This window comes from Myotis lucifugus, unplaced genomic scaffold, assembly GCF_000147115.1.
Source record: "Myotis lucifugus unplaced genomic scaffold, Myoluc2.0 scaffold_65, whole genome shotgun sequence".
Taxonomy (NCBI): domain Eukaryota; kingdom Metazoa; phylum Chordata; class Mammalia; order Chiroptera; family Vespertilionidae; genus Myotis; species Myotis lucifugus.
This window is the reverse complement of record NW_005871113.1, coordinates 5,697,878-5,715,871: the sequence shown is the minus strand read 5'-3', so window position 1 is coordinate 5,715,871 and position 17,994 is coordinate 5,697,878. Positions and strand designations below refer to the sequence as shown.

The following is a 17,994-nucleotide window of genomic DNA, read 5'->3' as shown; positions in this document are numbered from 1 at the left end:
AGATGCACGGGGAGGCCTGCCTCCATGGAGCTGTCTTACGAAGGAGACAGATAAGTAAATGGCAGTTTTGATCCATTGTGGTAAGTCCTGTGAAAGAGGCATGTCAGGGCACCATGAGGGCATACAGTTAAGGTCTCTTACTCATCCAGTCAAGTCCGAGAAGGCTTTCTGGAGGAATCCACACCTGATCAGGATCCCAAAAGGTAAGAGATTCAAATCGGCAAGATTGAGTGAAGAGAGAAGGGAGGCAGAGAAGGGCAGTTCAGTTAGTATGTGGGGAAACCTGGAGTTTCTTCTTTGCAAAGAGCCTGGGACATATTGGAAACATAATACTTTTTATAAATTAGCTACTCTGTCTTAGACATTTTCATTCCCGATTCGTAGGAAGTCCTCAGCAATGTATCTTGGACAGTTGTAAAAGCTTTTTTTTTTTTTTTAAATCCTCACCCAAGGTCATGCTTCTGTTGATTTGAGAGCGAGGGAGAGAAACATTGATTGTTTGCCTCCCAACCCTATTTGCCTCCCCTATTTGCAGGTTCAGGGCCTGGCTATGTGCCCTGACCAGGAATTGAATCCACCACCTTCTGATGTATGGGATGACGCTCCAACCAACCGAGCCACACCTGTCAGGGCTATTTCTATTTTTTTAACAATGATTTTGAGGGGCTCTGATTCCCTTCTTTTAACTCTAAGACACTATTTGCATATGAAACATTCAAAGGAATTATTATGGTGCTATATACTCATGTACTACATGATGACATTTTGCTCTACAAGGGACCACCTGTAAGTGGTTCCATAACTGTTGCCTAGTGATGTAGCCGCCTTAATGCCGTAGTGCAAGACGTTACTCACGTGTTTGTGGTGATGCTGGTATAAACAAATCTGCTCTGTTAGTCATAGAAAAGTGTGGCACAGGTAATTATGTACAGTATATAATACTCGATAATGATAACAAATGGCTGTTCTGGATTACGTGTTACAGGCACCTCTCACAGACACCAGTGAGGCGTTCTCAGACAGCCCCCGGAGTGGGAGGGAGAGCACTGTCCCCAACCTCGATTCTTGTCTTTCATACAAATGAATTTAAAAGAGAAAATTCCAGAGGATTGCATTGTGATGAAGCCAATTTTATTAAAGCCATGAAAGCAAGCAAATTTATTAAAGAAGTGAGGCAAGCCAATCTATACATCTGGCTTACGCAGGGCAGACGGGCTCCCAGCTACTCTGAAGAGCAAGTTGGGTGGGGGTGTGAGGCGTTACATGTCTATCCTCCTGCCTATAGGTTTCAGAATTCCTCTGCTGAAGTTTTTGGTTCAGATTCATTCTCCAGGCCCCTTTTTACTTTCTTGTGGCCTTCCCAGAATTCACGAGGAGCACCTGGCAATGTTATCTTGCCAAACCTTGAGGCTGCTGGCTTCTTTGTTTACGGAATAAAACTGCCCTTTTTTCCTTTCCCCTCCCCACCCTGGTTTCCTGCATTCCCTCCTGAGGGAGGCTTTTAACCATTTGCTGTGTCCTCTGCTGGGGAAGATAATGGCTGGTTATTTACAAGCCTGCTGCAGATTGCCCACACTGTTTGGCCTTGTTTTAACTTTCCTGTCTCAGTTTCCCTATTCCTCTTGCCCTGGAATTTTCCTAGCTGCTTCATTACACTGTAACATGTGTATTACTATACTCTACTTTTTATTGTTCTGTAAGAGTAGCTCTTACTTAAAAAAAGTTTGCTATGGCACAATATGCCATGTTGCCCTGGTAGCAGACTTAGACATCCTGTATTTGCTATGTCTCTTGATGGCACCATTTCCTCTTGTGCTTGATTTAGTCTGTTGTTTTGTGTGTAACACACTGTACAGGCTTGTAGCCTAGGCTAGGATAAGTGCACTCGATGATGTTCGTACAACAACGAACTCGCCTAGGACATTCCTCAGAACATATTCCTGTTGTTACGTGACACACACCCTTTAAGTGGTACACTCCCATCCCTTCATCTTTTGGTCTTTTCACTCTAAAAGACCTAGAAGGAGAATGTTCCAAACTTCATTAATATTTCACCTCAGTCACTATTTTAACCAGAAGATAGCGACTTGTCGCTTTAATAAGCATCAAAATTAATAGAACTGTAGTTCTCAGAAATGTTTCTTCCTTTAGGAACGTGTCAGTGCTTTGAAGTTGAGGCTAAGTGGAAGGATATATGTCTTTGGGTGTCCAGAGGGAGCAAAAAACATGGAAATAATTTTCAAAAGATTTAGAGAGGTTTGGCTGCCACCCACCTGAATTTAGAGGAAACTGAGGAGGAGAGGCTTAAAAAAAGAAGGAAGTATGAGACAGGAGGAGTTGATAGCCTCTCTTTAAATTAGTGGTTGGAGTTGTAATAGACTGACCTGGCCTTTAGGTCTTGCTCGTGCTAGCAAAGACAAACTTTACTGAGCAAGATCAAGCTCCCAGCAGCACTTATTCCAAATTGCAAAACAAAAATTACGCTTAATAGTATTCGAAAAGTTTTTATAAAGGGGATGATACTGTATCTCTACCCTATTTCTGTTTTACCATGGCATCCAAACCACTTTCCCTCTACAAGTTATTAAATACTAGTGGCCCGGTGCATGGACGTGTGCACATTGAAAGGAAATTAATTACAAGAAAGATTCGTGCAGTAAACGTTTATTTTTAAATTGCCAGTGCCCGTCACATGTACCGGTCCGTCAGTCACGTGCGATTGGCGCCAGCGAGAGCATGCACTAGTCAATGTTGTGTGTCATATGTACCGGCCAGTCGGACGGACGACAGTTGGTCACTTTAGCCGTTTATATATAGAGATTTCCAAATTCTTACAAGTATCAGTTTATGTTGTTAATGCATTTTTCCTTTATAGTCAGTTTCATTGACATGTTTTTTTTATTTGCTTTTTGTTTCTTTTGATTTCTTATTGTGAAATCTCCAAATCCATTGTTTAATTAATAAAAAAAACCCTTCTGAATTACTGGATGTACTTTAGTGTTTTTATGCAATTATAATGATTACCATTAATTTATTTGCTGATTTGAAAATTCTCAAAATTCCTTTATGAATATGAACTTTCTAAACATTTTTATGACAGTAACTTTAGCCATTTGGGACTTGTTTAAATAGAACCTCTTAGTCTTTCTCTCAAGCAAATTGTTAATTCAGTCCTCCAAATTTTATGCTCTTACAGCCTTTCTTGATAGCCTTTTTCCATTCTTAATCCCCACAGTATTTCTGTAACTAATGTTTTGGATATCATTACAGGTCATTTTCTATATTTCTAATCTGAGAGTTCTATATTATGTGGTCTGTGTATACTAAACCTTAGATACATACCTTTTTGTCATTTCTCCTATAGTATAAATTAATTTCACCCTTTGCATTAGACCTTTTAACATATGCTTTGTGAATTTGTTTCTGTTTCTCTGAGTTTTTTAATGTTCTCAGTTTTATTTTGAAATTGGAGACCATACTGCTTTAATAAGAATCTGTGAGCGAAATAGAAGGCTTAGTTTTCACCTGTCAGAAACTTTATACTGCTGATTTCTGCTTGACTTTTGTCATACCATTATTTATTTTTTATTTTTTCGTGACACATTCTACTAAGCCAACATTTTCATTAACCTTTCTTAGTATTGGGGCCCTGGTGGAATAGTAACGTGAAATTATCCATATTGAACTTAGTTTTATTTTGATGTTATTATTCCTTTAATATATTGAGGTCCCTTATGTTTACACCTTTCTTTTAATGAATTAGCAACCATGCTCAACCTAGTGTTCCTAGGACCCTTTACAAAATTAATAACATATTCTCAATTCCTTCATCCAGGTCATTGGTAAAGGTATCAGGTAGCAGTGCATAGAGTGACTTTCTTTAAGCTGGTTATGAGGCATTGTGTTTTAGATGTAATTGTACATTCTTTTGTGTATATTCATTCTATCTACCTACCTACCTACCTATCATCTATCCGTTACTGGCGTTTGGGGATTTGGGGTTCCCCAAGATAGAAATTGAGAGGAAATCCCAGAGAAATTTCCAGACAGATTTTATTAAGCTTATGCTCGAATACAAGGGAGACAGCATGGAGGAAAGGAGGGTCCTCTGAACTGGCCTGGGGGCTGGCTCTGCGGGCTGTTCTTATAAGCTGGGGACCAAGCAGGTTCACGCGTGGAATTTTCCACATGGGGGTTGGAGAAGCAGGCAGTTAGAAGGGAGATAAAATTTTGCTTTTTTTTTTTTTTTTTGAACAGGAAGTAGAGGAGCGATGACATTCTTGTGGCTGACTTATCAGTGTTTCTAGCCATCTGACTTCTTTGGGATCAGGATAGGGGCTGCTGGGTGGCTCCAGCTCTGTGGGGGTTTTATCCAGTGTCCTGGGGATCCCAGGCCCAGGGTCCTATGCTGTCTCATACCTGTATATATTTCAGCACCCAGTCACCTACACAACTATTTGCTGTTTCCTGACTCAAGTTGCTGGGCCAGAAAAAGAGAATATTCAGCTAGGGAGGGAGTGACTTGAATGGCCTCTTTAGCATTAGTCCTAGTCACCAATAGGCAAATATTGGTTGGGCAACGAGGTTGGTACAGGCAAAAAAACCAAAACCGGTTGTGTACCAGTGTGTGTCTGAGAGATCTTATGTGGTAGGGCTGCCATAAAGCCTCCTGACTTACTTGGGCTTTCAAATCTTAATCTGGAATCTCATCCTATCTGTAAATTTGTTGACTAAACTGAAGTTTCATTTTAGAGAAAATGGTGAGATTTGTTTGGGAAGTTAGACATCATATGTTTTCCTTGTCTAAATAATTAGTCATTCTTTCATGGAAGGCAATTAGTAAGTTATCTTGACATATTTTTCTGAGACATAAAGGTTGCTTCGTGGTTTCACGTGTTTTTCTAGAGAATTGAACGTCGGTATTTTGATAACGTGGACTAATATTTTCTCATATAACTGCCACGTTTTCTTAAAAAATATCTACAACTTTTTAAATATGTTCACAAAATCACTAAGTCATTTATGTGTTGTTAGGTGATTGTGATAGGATGTCATGGATTGGAAGGTTTCTATTGTTGGAAATAGAAGCATCAATGAAGCAAGTACAGAAAAAGCATTTTTAAGATTAATCCAGGATATGTGTTTATACCTTTACTAGCTTGTATATAGGAGACAGCCTGAGGTCTAGTTCTCCATTCCCAACCTTATATCTACCAGAGTGACCTTAGCACTTCCATGTTTAAAATACTTTATTGAGTCCTCTTTGCCTTCAGGATAAAATTCAAAGTCCATTTTTCCAAGGACTTTCCTGGTTTTGTCCTTGCCTGCTATCCAGCTTTTTCTCTCAACACTTTACATCTTTTATTCTATCCCCTTACTGTGCCATTATCTGTTGTCTCTGGGCCTTTTTGCTATAAATATTCTCCTACCCTTTCGCTTTGCCCTTGCTCTTTCTCATTCTAGAATCTTCCTCTTTCCGAGATATATACCAGTGGAAAAAATAGAGAGCCCAGAACTAAGTCCATGTATCTACAGTCAGCTGTTCTTCAACAAGGGTGCCAAGAATACACGAGGGAGAGGACAGTCTTTTCAGTAATGGTGTTGGGAAAACTGGATATCTACAGGCAGAAAAGTGAACTGGGGCCTTTATTTTACAACCATATAACAAATCAACTCAAAATGGATTAAAGACTTAAATGTAAGACATGAAAATGTAAAACTACTAGAAGAAAACATAGGGAAGAAACTTGACATTGGTCTGGGGGAGGATTTTTTTTTTATATATATATGACATAAAAAACAAGCTAATGAAAGCAAAAATAAACAAGTGGGATTGCATTAAACTAAAAAGCTTCTGCACAGCAAAGGAAACAATCAACAGAGTGCAAAGGCAACCTATGTAAGGGGAGAAAATACTTGCAGACCATATATCTGCTAAGGGGCTAATATCTAAAATATTACCACTGAATAACAAAAATTTTAACATTGATTTAGGATTTTTTTTTTGCTATCATGACATTGAATGAAGCTTTAATTTATTACATGGTGCTTAAAAGAAATATTCTATGTGGTTTGACATTTCGAACAAATTGGGTAGAATTTATTTTATCAACGTTGTCAGGTCACTTTTTCCAGAGGCCAGTTTTGTTTCTAGGATCCTAGGCCTCACTGCCATCTGTGCCTACCCCTCTGTTGTCCCTGTGAGTTACTCAGCAAGGAATTATATCACTTCTGAATAATCGCCTTTTCCCCCACGGATTTTTTAAACATAAAACCAAGTTAATAGTTATATATTATTATATTCCTTTCTTTGATTATATGCCGTCTTCCAGCTTTGCATTATTTGTATCATAATATAAAAATTTCAAGAGAGATTTTATTGTTTTTCTTTATAGTTATTTTTTAAATTTTTATTGTCTACAGTTTTACATATGTCTCCTTTTTCCCCAATTGACACCTCCCTCCGTCCCCCCCCCCATTCCCACCCCGGGCAAACCCCCACTTCCCCAGTGTCAGTGTCCATTGGTTATACTAATATGCATGCATATACGTTCTTTGGTTGCAAGAGAGATTTTATTTATGCAGGTAGCTGAGATGTTACAAAAGGAAGTTTAAACATAGTAAATTGATCTTATATTTCTACATTGTTTCATGAAAATACTGATAAATTCTCTATTTTCTGTTCAAACCTGAGCAAAACACATTGTGGAATTTTTCTGATTAGAAAAAATATTTAGGGCTTATTAAATGGAAAGTGTTTTGTTTTCTTTTAAATGAAAGCTGACTTCTTACATAGTTCACATTTTGTTCAAGAGATAGAATTGCATCTATTAAATGAATTATTAAAGCCTCCGTGACATGTAGTTGGAGGACTAGTGTTTCATGCCCAGCAGGACAAATCAGCGATACAGACCTTATAATGCAAATTGTAAGTTGTTTCTTTTTATCCTTCTTTTTTAAAGAACTATAAGAGGCATAGGTACTTTTTATTTAAATTTGCATTTAAAATATAATTGGCAGAATAGTTTTGTAAAATTTGTTTTACAATGTATGATTTGTTTGGATAAAAATGTTTTATTGGGAGAAGAGTATTATACAAATAAATTAATATTGAAAATATGTTGGCTTGATAAGTATTTCCCTTATACTTATGTATATCCTAGTATTTTTTTAAAATAAACTTTCCTAGAAAATGTTTTTTGTGATAAAATGCCAACTAGAATTTAGGTGAATTCTGCAATACTTTCAAGTCGAGTGGATTTGCTCTTGCTTTTATTTTGTAAGACTATTATTTTGTCATTTTCTTTTTTTCTTTGTCATGGCCAAATGAATTTTATTGAAGCTTGAATTTTTGACAAAAATGATATTTTTATAAATTATCTTTTGCATATATATGTATATATCTATATATATTTGTAAATATATAGTAAAGATAACAACTAAAGCCAGTAAGTATACAGAACATAAATAATCATTAACCTTTGAGAAGCTAAACTTTTTGTTATTTTCTGGTGACATTATTATATCTGGTACTTTTTTTACTCTTCATATTCAGGATCATATAGCTCACAGAAACCTTATCTATATTTTTGTTGAGCATTACTAATGAACATCTGCTTACTATTCTATAGAATACTTTTAGTTTTTAAACTTTTATCAACTTTTCAAACATACTATATTACATATTAACGTGACATTGATTGAGTTTCTAAGCATAGTGCTAAAAATTAATTTTAGAATATTTTGAAAAGTATCTTGAATATAAAAATTATGATTCCAGTTTTATAACTTATATAGCTATTTTGAGAAAGTTGAAATCATTTGCTACCTTTTGACATATTTAAAAGGTAAACCATAAAATACGTTCTCAGAATATATGCAGTAAGCCATATCACTTTGATCACACAGCTTTCCCTTTTTACATTGCAGGTTGGCAGATAAGGAAGCAGTGTTGCTTGGTGTTTGGGACCATGGGCTCTGAAGGCAGAATGTCTGGGTTCAAATCCAGGTTCTACCATTTCCTAGATTTGTGACCTTAGACAAGCTAACTACTCTCTGGGCCTCAGTTTGCTGATCTAGTCTAAGATAATGTATGGTACTTAACTATCATAAAATGGTTTTCAGCATTAAAGCTTAAACTGGAACAGAGTTTAACAGTGCCTGGCAAATAGGAAGCAATAGGGGTTAATATCTAACGTTCAGGGTTCAGAAGTCAGTGTGCCTGCATTCAAATCAAGATTCTGTCACTGAAAAATAATTTTAAGAACTCAAAAATTATATTTTTTTCTGAACTTCAATGCCCATATCTATACACTTGGTTGTGGCTGTGTGCCGGTAGAGATTTTTGAAGATCCTCCTTAAGAGGTATTATGTGTGCATCTTAAAATATAATTTACTTGTTTGCAGTGGATAATCTAGAATGTTTGAAAAAAAGTAGGTTTATGTGTAGGTAGATTAACCAGAATCTTAGAAATGTTTATGCTGCATAAGCAGATTCATAATAGAAATAAAATTTTGGCGGCAAATTTCCCTCTTATTCTGGGTGAAAATATATTTTATATTATTGAGATCTGAGTTAGTAAATTTCAATTTTTTGATAGGGTAATAGCATTCATGTCTTTAACTTTAGTGTATTTCTATTGCAGTTTGATGTACAAGTGGCATTTATCCAATGTTTTCACACTCAGAACTGTAACTGGCCAACTTCTGGCATCATGTCATTTGAAATAAATATTATTCTAATCCTGAGATAAGGATGAAAAGAGAAGTCTGAAGCTTTTTAATACTTTCTGTTAGAAAATATGTTATTTATTTCTTATCTACAACCATATCATTTTAAAATTTTAAGTGTATAAAATTTTTCAGTGAATGTAGAAAATGGACATTTTGGTCAGACAATGGATAAAATGGGAGTTGTGTGAGTAGTATATTTACATTAGACATCTTTCTCCTTTTCCTAGTGGGAAAAGATTTTGTGTTAATTTGTCCAGTGTCACCGTATGTATTTATCTAAAAATGTGTGAAGTAAGAGATTTACCATTAACAAAGCCTGTTACTGTCGTGTGCCCTTGGGCTGTATTGAGTCAGTGGAGTCCTTCACATGGACTAGGATGAGCAAAGGGAACACTCCCACATGGTTTCTACGTGACCTGAGCCTCCCCAGAGCACTAGGCTATTTCCTTCTCTTTCCCAGGCATCCACCCGGAAACATTCTGCTGACCTTTCTCATGTAACGTGTCAAGCACTGAATTCATTGTCTACCTCTCTCCTCCGTCCCTCTTTAGCCCCGTTCCCTAAACCACATGCCTTCCTTATACTTTTTCATTTGGTTAATAGTGTTACCATTCACTTAAGCTGGAAACGTTAGAATTATCCTAACCTTCCCTTCACCCACACTCTTTGCGTTGGGTTATTACCCGTTTCCTGGAACAAAGACTGGGATTCACTTCTCTGTGTCACTGCTACCCCTTGATGTAAGGACTCATATTTTATCTCTCTCTCTCCCAATTTTTTTGGGGGGAAGCAAAAAAAAAAACATTAAAAAAAACCCCAAACCTCCATTCACTTGCTACTGCATTTCAGTTTTCTAATTGTTTCAAGGAAAACAGTTCAACAAGTATAAAAGATTTAGGATGATACTGAAGGTTTTTGGACGTTTCAGAACTTGCTTTCATCTGCAGTCACAGCGCGGCCGGTATATTTTTCTCTCTCCTGAACAAACATTCATTCACTTGTAGTTGTTTATTTAATGTCAGCTACGTGGCAGTGTGCTAGGTGCTTTGAAAATACAGAGGTAGCCAAGAGAGCCGTGTCAGCGCCCCATTAGTGCTTGGAGAACGCGCGCGCATTGTCTCTATGGCTCTGACCACGCTCTTTCATCTGCCCTTTTACTGTTTAATAGCACTCTGTTAATTTTTCATGCCCTGCTCCAGTGTCATTTCCTCTCTGAAGTGTTCGTTACTTCCCCAAGTAGTAGTTCTTCTTTGTGTTCCAGTAATACTTTATATTCATACCTCTAGTACTTCTGTCATACTAGTTTATAGTTGATCTTTCCCCCTAGGTTAAATTTAAATATGGGAAGGAGGGAGATGAAAGAGGAACACAGAAAGAAGGATTGAGGCAGGAAGGGAAGGAGAGAAGGAAAATGATGAGAAATAGTTGAAAACAGACTCTGGGGCCAGACTCTGACTCTTCTACTTACTGGCTGGGCACATTGTTTATATCTTTGTATCACAATTTATAGTGGGAATAATAATAGCATAATTGTGAAGATGAAAAGAGTTAATATATGTAACGTGTTTACAACAGTGCATGCTGTATGTGTTTATTGCTATTTTTGTTAGCAATAGCTTTCTTAAGTGAAATGAACTATGTTTCCTCTCTCATTTAGTTTTCTAAGAAATGGGAGGTTTTCAGACTATATATTATCTAACCCTGTGTGTTCACTTAAGGCATCAAATTTCTGAGTGAGTTTTGGGCCTGGGGGAGAGGGGAGCGCCTGTACATATTTGCTGTTTACGGTGTAATAGTGAATATAAGGATATTGCGTGTTTTGCTTCTTCATAAACTATAGTAAGCATTTTGCCCTTTCATACCAGACTCTGTCTTGCTTCTGACCTTCCTGGCTTTTAGAAATCCTGCTGATGATTCTTCTGTTTTCATTGTTATCTCAACCTTTCGGCTTGGTGCATACCACTGCTTTTTTCATCTAGCTTAGATCTTTCTATTAAATTATTATTTTCTTTCTGTCTATTCTTCAGCCTGAAAGAGAGAGGGGCAGGACATAGCTGTCTTCTTGGTTCTAGTAGCAAGAGCTGTTCCTCAGCATCAGCCTGATATTCATAGAGCACTTCCCCCCGTTCCTGTCCCCTCCTCCACTCACTCTCAGTGCCTCCCTGACAGTACCACTCTCTGCTCCACCCTCTGTCACAACACTGTTGACCCCGCTGTGAACAGGTGCAGTGTCATATCGGTTCTACACCTGGATGTCTGGCTTTCACAAGGAATGAAAATCTAGGAGTTTAGAGCACTCATCACTGGCTGGTTGGTGACTTCACTTTAAACAAGTGAGTTGGATGCTAATGGTCAAGGCTCTTCCGATTAAGAAAAGAATCTTGGAGGAGATGACATTTTAGCTGCTACTTGAGCAGTGGAGTAAGAAGGCAGGTTGTAGGCTGGAGAGGGTATTTGAGGCTTAGGATTTATTCTCAGTTGATACTTGAGTATTATATTTAAAGCACTGGGGCTACAAAAATTTAGTTCTTGTTAACTCCAAATGATTGGTGAAGTGACAAATAAGGCAGATGTTGAAAGGAAAGAGGGGTTGCTGAGGATTGGAGAAGTTGGAGATTTTGTCTGTTTTCATGCTACAAAATCTCCAAAATGATTTCATGCGTCCTTTTGAGATCAGATCTTCTTGAGAATCTGGGGGTTCATCATAACAAAGTTTTACTAAGTTTCTAGAATATACGATGATCTCCCGTCTCTGCACCTTTGCACATGCTGTTTCTTTTGCCTGGAATAGTGTTAACTCAGCTACTTCTTACTAATTCTTAAAATATAATCATAGAAGTCGTAACGTTCAGAAAAGCTTCCTGATTTTTCAGCTCTGGATCAAGTGTTTCTATGGGTCTCATAGTCCCTCCCCCTGCCCCCTCCCCCAAGTCATAGCCTTTATTATGCCATGTTGTAACTGCTTTCATCAGACTGTTCATGGCAGACAGAAACTGCGTATATGATAATGCTTGGTGTATGGCTGCTGCTCCAAAAATATTGGTTGGTTGAATGGATGAGTGGGACATGGTAGAGGGGGAGATGGTAGGGAGGAGACTGGCTCATTACAGCAACGGGAAGAGAGAGAGCAACAACAAGGTGTATAGTAATGCATGCACCTGATTCTGAGACAATTAGTGGGACCATTTGATTGGAGTAAAATATTGAAAAGAGAGGCTGGGGCTTTGAATGTCAGGTTAAGTCCAGAGTTTATTTAATAAAAAAGGGCCTTTGAAGCTTTTAGAGATATGAGTAATGATATACATTCTCACAAATTTGATTAAGTAATATACTCGTGCATGGGAAATAGTTTTTGTAATTCTTGTGTTAAAATTTTTGGAATACTCTTCAATGAACTAAATGTAAAACCGCCAAGTTTGAAGACTTGTCTTTTAAGATTGTCCTAACGTCATTTATAGGGAAACTTTTAGAAGAGTTGAATACATTTTCTTGAGTGAATCGAATAACTTGTTAAACTGTGCAGTTTGTCTTTCTTATAAACTAAACTCTTGTGAACTATGACAGTTTAAAATATAATTTTAAAAAGACAGTAATCTGACATTTCTATGGGGGTTTCCTTATTTGTGGTTAAAGAGGAGTGAATGCTGACAGCTGTGACTTTTCTCTCTCTAGTATCTCCAGAGGCAGTTGGATTTTTGTCAGCGGTTGGGGTGTTTATTATCTTGATGCTGCTCCTTTTTCTCTATATTAATAAGAAGTTCTGTTTTGAAAATGTTGGCGGGTTTCCAGATCTTGGTCCAGGATACAGCACAAGGAAGAATTCACAAGATAAAATTTGTAAGTATCGTCACTGCTTCTCTTGTTTGTTCTTTCTATCTGTACTATCCTATTATTTTTTAAAATACATAATAAAGAGTTTGGTTTTGACATACTATAAATTATCATTTGAACCACTATTCTGTGAGAATAAAAGATCTATTAACTAAATTAGGTTCAGTAATCTTTCTGTTGTCCATAAATTGCTAATATATTGCATAAAGATGAATTGCTACTACAAAATAACTTATTTTTAAGATAAAAGATGTACTTTTGAGACTATAAAATTAATAGATATGCTTGAAGAAGAAAGGAGAATTTTGTTGCTTTGTCTGGCTTAAATCTCTTACCCAAATAACTCGTGAATTAGCTTTTCCCCCATGTCCCTAGAAAGCTTTTGGAAGTATTCACTCTTTCGGATGCCCAGCTGATAGATAATTGGATTGCTTGGAGAAGGTTTTCTTTAGTAACTTGGTGTATAAAAATCTGGTTAGAAAAATTAGTGTTCCTTTTCCTTCCTTGGCAACATAGGCATTGTATCACTTACTGTTACTCAATACTAGGAAAGACGAGGGAGGGCTGTAATATTGTTCTTTCTCTTATGGAAACATTTTCCTTGGAGTTATTTTTAAAAGTTATTGAGCCCCTTATTTGCTATTTCCGAAGACTGGGTTGTATAAATGACAGCAGGAGCACGTGAACCATTATCAGGGCAGGGCATTAGTGTGGAAGAATTTCGAGGCGCTACCACAGAGAAACTTTGCTTTCCTTGTCTATTGCATGTATTGGAGAGAGGTTTTTCTCTTCTGGTAACTTCAAAAGTGATAGCCTCATTGTGTGTAAAATCTATTTGCTATTGAATTACATCTGTCACTTGCATTAGGAAGCTACAGTACTTTATGTGGTTTTGATTTGTTTCTCATAATTCATCCCTGCATTTTGATCATTTGTATAGAATGATCTGGCGAAAGCTATCGCTGGGAGGCCTCCAGTCATTCTCTGGATCAGCATTTGGTCCAATGACCCCTTTATATTCTTAAAAATTATTGAGGACCCCAAAGAGCTTTTGTTTATATGAGTTGTATCTATTGATATGCATCATATTAGAAGTTAAAGCTGAGGAGAGTTTAAAATATTATTATTATTTTTTAAAAAATATATTTTATTGATTTTTTACAGAGAGGAAGGGAGAGAGATAGAGAGTCAGAAACATTGATGAGAGAGAAGCATCGATCGCTGCCTCCTGCACATCTACTGGGGATGTGCCCGCAACCCCGGTACATGCCCTTGACTGGAATCGAACCTGGGACCCTTCAGTCCGCAGGCCGACGCTCTATCTACTGAGCCAAACCGGTTTCGGCGAGTTTAAAATATTTTTATCAATTTATTAAGACAACAATAAGCCTATGACATGTTAATATAAATAACATTTTAATTAAAAATTATACTTACTAAAACAAAAAATTGGTGAGAAGAGTGACATTGTTTTACATTTTTGGAACATCGCTAATGACTGGCATAGAAGAAAGGGACAGCTGGGTTCTCACATCTGCTTCTGCATTCAGTCTGTCATGTAGTCGCTGAAGACTCCAGTGTTCTTTTGTGAGCGAATAAAAGTGAGAGGTTAAATATCTCCTTACTGTTGTTATAAAAATAGTTTTGACCTTGAGAATCCATTGGAAAGTTCTCAGGGATCTTAATTTTTCTGAGCCTTGTTTTTCTTTCACTTATTAAATAGGAATAATAGTGTTTACCTCCTAGAGTTATTGTAAGATTAAATAAGGTAAAATTTGTAAATCACAATGCTTTGTATGTCATAGCTACTGAGAAAATGTTCACCCTCTGCCCTCCCCTATTCTGACCTCTGCGCACAATTGCTTACATATTTTCCCCTTACTATTTTTCTCAATTTGAAGTGATATTGGTAGTTTGCTAATAAGATAGGGTAGTTCCTCTGCATAGACTATTAATAAATTAACTAAAAGTAATATAGTAAAAATCCTTTTTATACTTCTTCTTACAGGTATAAAATTAAAAAACCAATAGTATTTGAGGGGAAAATAATTGTCTTGCTGCTGTTATGATAGCTTTGGAGTGGGAAAAATATCATTATATTTAAAGCAAGTGGTTTGATTTTTCTTTTTTTCTGGAAGAGTCTTTGCTTCGACATGCTTCTTCCAATGCATAATGCACTTACAGAACGATTTAAAAAACCACCATGCGAAATACTAATATCGAGCTCAGAAATGGCAACATTTAAGCAAATGTTAAATTCAAATTCCAAGTGGTTGATATTTTGAGAAGAGAAAATTTCCTTATTGCACCGTGTAGGGACAAGGAGATAGAAGATGGCGTTTTTCAGAAAACTGCAGCGGAGCCTGCCCTCCGTGTCCTCCCTGGTGGACACAATCAGTAACGCCGTGGAAGACCTGACCACGGCTGTCGGGGAGGTCAGCTATGCTTTGAGCGACGCAGTGACTGAGCAGGTGACAAGCATGATGAATGGCTTTCACCCAGAAGAGGAAAGCGCTTCAGCAGCAGAAGCTGTGGATACTTCTAAACAAGAAGACGCCATGTCACCAGAAGTCTCCAGAAACACCGATTGTCAGGCAACGCCATCCAGTGTAGAGCCCACAGCAAATCAAAGGAATTGTTACACGACTTCAGTTTCACAAAGACAAGATCAAGGAGCAAATGAAGAAAGACCGTTTAAACATATTAATGATAGGCAACAGACGCTGTCAAAATGTCAAGAAACCAATAATGCTGGTAATTCTGTGGAAGGCCATGTGAGTGATGGTGGGATATCCGTTGTTGAGCAGAATGCAAGGACTGGATCTCTTTGCCAAGAACTTAGACCTACAGACAGGTATAGAAACATTGGATTAGGAATTTCTAGTAATGGTAAGAACGATTTAAAGGAGGTAAGGTATCAAGAAAAGAGAGAAAAACATTTAGAGAAAGCTGAAAACCATATTAAAAGTAAAGGGTCGAAAGGAAATGAGTGTTCAGGAAATGAGAACTCTCCAAAAGATATTTTGGCGAGCGATAGACATGTGATACGGAAATCCATTATGAAAGAAGACAGACACCTAGCACCATCAACTAGCTCTAAAGGTAAATTACATGGAAAAATCAAAGAACATATAAATGCAACAAAATGCTACAAAGGGAAAGGAGACGTAAAAGCAAAGAAACGTGAAGCTGTTTCTGCCAAGAAAGGAAAAGCAAAGAGTAAAGATGAAAAATATTCTAAGATAATACCAGGAAAAGGTGAGGTCTCCTACTGTGGGTTTGAGTGATAAAATTTCTCTTGATTTTTGAAATTAGGAAAATATCATCCAAATTTCTGAACTTTCCTACACATGCCTCTATATCTGCTTTGAGACTTTCTTTATTCTTCTTACTGGGAGACATTTTTAAAGTCATTCATTTTTTTTTCTCAATCATTTCAAAGAACAATACACACAGTAAGTGTTGCCTCCGTTCCCTGCATTATTTGGCCAGTTTTCAACAACCTTAAGTTTTTTAAATGTCTGTTGTTGTTTTTTTAACAACCAGCAACTCCATGGCTTTCCTAAGTAGTATGAAACCTTTAGTTGGAGTTTATTTTTAGTTGCATTTAAATTTTTTAAAAATTTTTGTAACTAATGCCAAAGTCCTTTGTACAGTGTTGCTCTTCAAGTCCATCCTAGTAGGTACCTATATCAAGTGTTTTATATTTTCCTTTGGGAACAATAGATTTTATTTTTTTGAGTAACATGCTTCAGGATATGTGTCTGTTCAGTTAGCCATACATGTTCATACAGTGAGAATACATAAACAATCTACTATTACTTATGAATTCTCTATAGAATTAAGATTCCAATTAAACATTTATAGTTTTCCACCACAATATGTATAACAATTTTCAAAACAATTAGCCAATAGTTATGTGGTTTTGGTTGCAGAATTGCTTCAGAATCCTGTAATTATTTCTGTTAATACCATAATCATTTCCACTTATTGCTGGTCTGATCACAAGGCCAAAAGTACACTGGTTCTTATTTATAAAATATGTACCTAGAACTTTTCAATATATTTAGATTCTCATAAAATAACAAAATATGAGTAAGAGTAGAAATGAGGAAGACTTTTTCAGTTCTGCATGACTTTATATGGAATAAGGATCTGCTATTTATCAATTATATGAATGTTTTTTTAAGTGATATAATAGAGGCTGATCCAGGATGAATGAGCTAACTGAAAAGGAACACCAGTTTTTGGAAATACTGTTAGCCTTTCACATCTATGGATTTCATAATTGTGGATTCAGCCAACCACAGATTGAAAAAAAACCCATATATATATATTAAATGTTACTTTGTTGCTGATGTGTGCTATGTAGTTAGGCCTGTGATGGTTGCATCTGTAGTGAACATGTACAGACCCTTTTTTCTTCTTATTAATCCCCAAACAACACAATATATCAAGTATTTACATAGCATTTACATTGTATTGGGTATGATAAGTAATCTAGAGATTATTTATTTATTTTGCAGCATATTATCCCTTTATTTTTTAATTTTTCCTTTTTTCTTTATTGATTAAGGTATGATTTAAAGTATATGGCAGGATGTACATAAGAGACTTGACCATCCTTGGATTTTGGTATCTGCAGAAAGTTCTAGAACCAATCCCCTGTGGATACCAAAGGTCAACTCTATGTCCATTTTGGAATCTACTCTTCTAGTAGCCTTTTGAATGTTAGACTCAGAGGTTTTTGGTAGCCTTGGTATTATTACATGAAGTAGCAGAAATAAAGAAAGACATACATATTAAGTAGAATAGTTTACATGTTATTTTGTTCATAAAATAACAGTAGGGTGCACTCTAGTAATAAATACTTGACAAGTAGCAGTACAGCATTTTAAGTTTTGTCTTGATTTGTTTTCATTAAGAAGCATTTTGGTACCTAAAGAAACCAAATACCTTTCAAATATTCCAGATCACAGTCACCACTTAACTTAAACAGGTTATATTCTAAAAATCATTTTTAAAATTATTTTTTATTTATTAAAAAAAAAACAATAAAACTTATTTGACCCATAGATTATCTCTTCATGTAGCCAAACTGTGATATTACTAGTTCCTGTGTACTTGGTTCTGACGTAGAGCTTATCAGGCACAAGAAGAGGAGGGAGAGTTTCCTTCTCTCTCTCTGAATGCAGGGCTACGTTAGGCAATATTTTATAACATGTGCAGTGTGACTGTGCAATTTCTAGTTGTTGTCCTCAGTACCTTAACTTCACCACCATGATATCCCCCAAAGTCTGAAAGCTCTGAACCGGAAGTCACAATGCCTAGGTTCTAGACCAGACCTGCCATCATCTTGTCACCGCCCAATAGAACTGCCTGCAAGGATGGGAAAGTTTTGCTTATCCATATTTCTTGGTATACGAACCA

The 17,994-nt window shown here is 36.7% G+C and overlaps 1 protein-coding gene across 2 annotated transcripts in view; it reads left to right on the top strand.

The window, feature by feature from the left end:
- The window catches only part of SYT14 (synaptotagmin 14), a 110,441-nt gene that overhangs the window by 18,741 nt on the left and 73,706 nt on the right, over positions 1 to 17,994 (top strand). For both annotated transcript variants that reach the window (XM_006089920.3, XM_006089919.3), the window contains exon 2: positions 12,406 to 12,570. In XM_006089920.3, coding sequence (XP_006089982.1) covers positions 12,459 to 12,570 — 112 coding nt within the window. In that variant the 5' untranslated portion in view covers positions 12,406 to 12,458. The remainder of the gene's footprint in view (positions 1 to 12,405; positions 12,571 to 17,994) is intronic.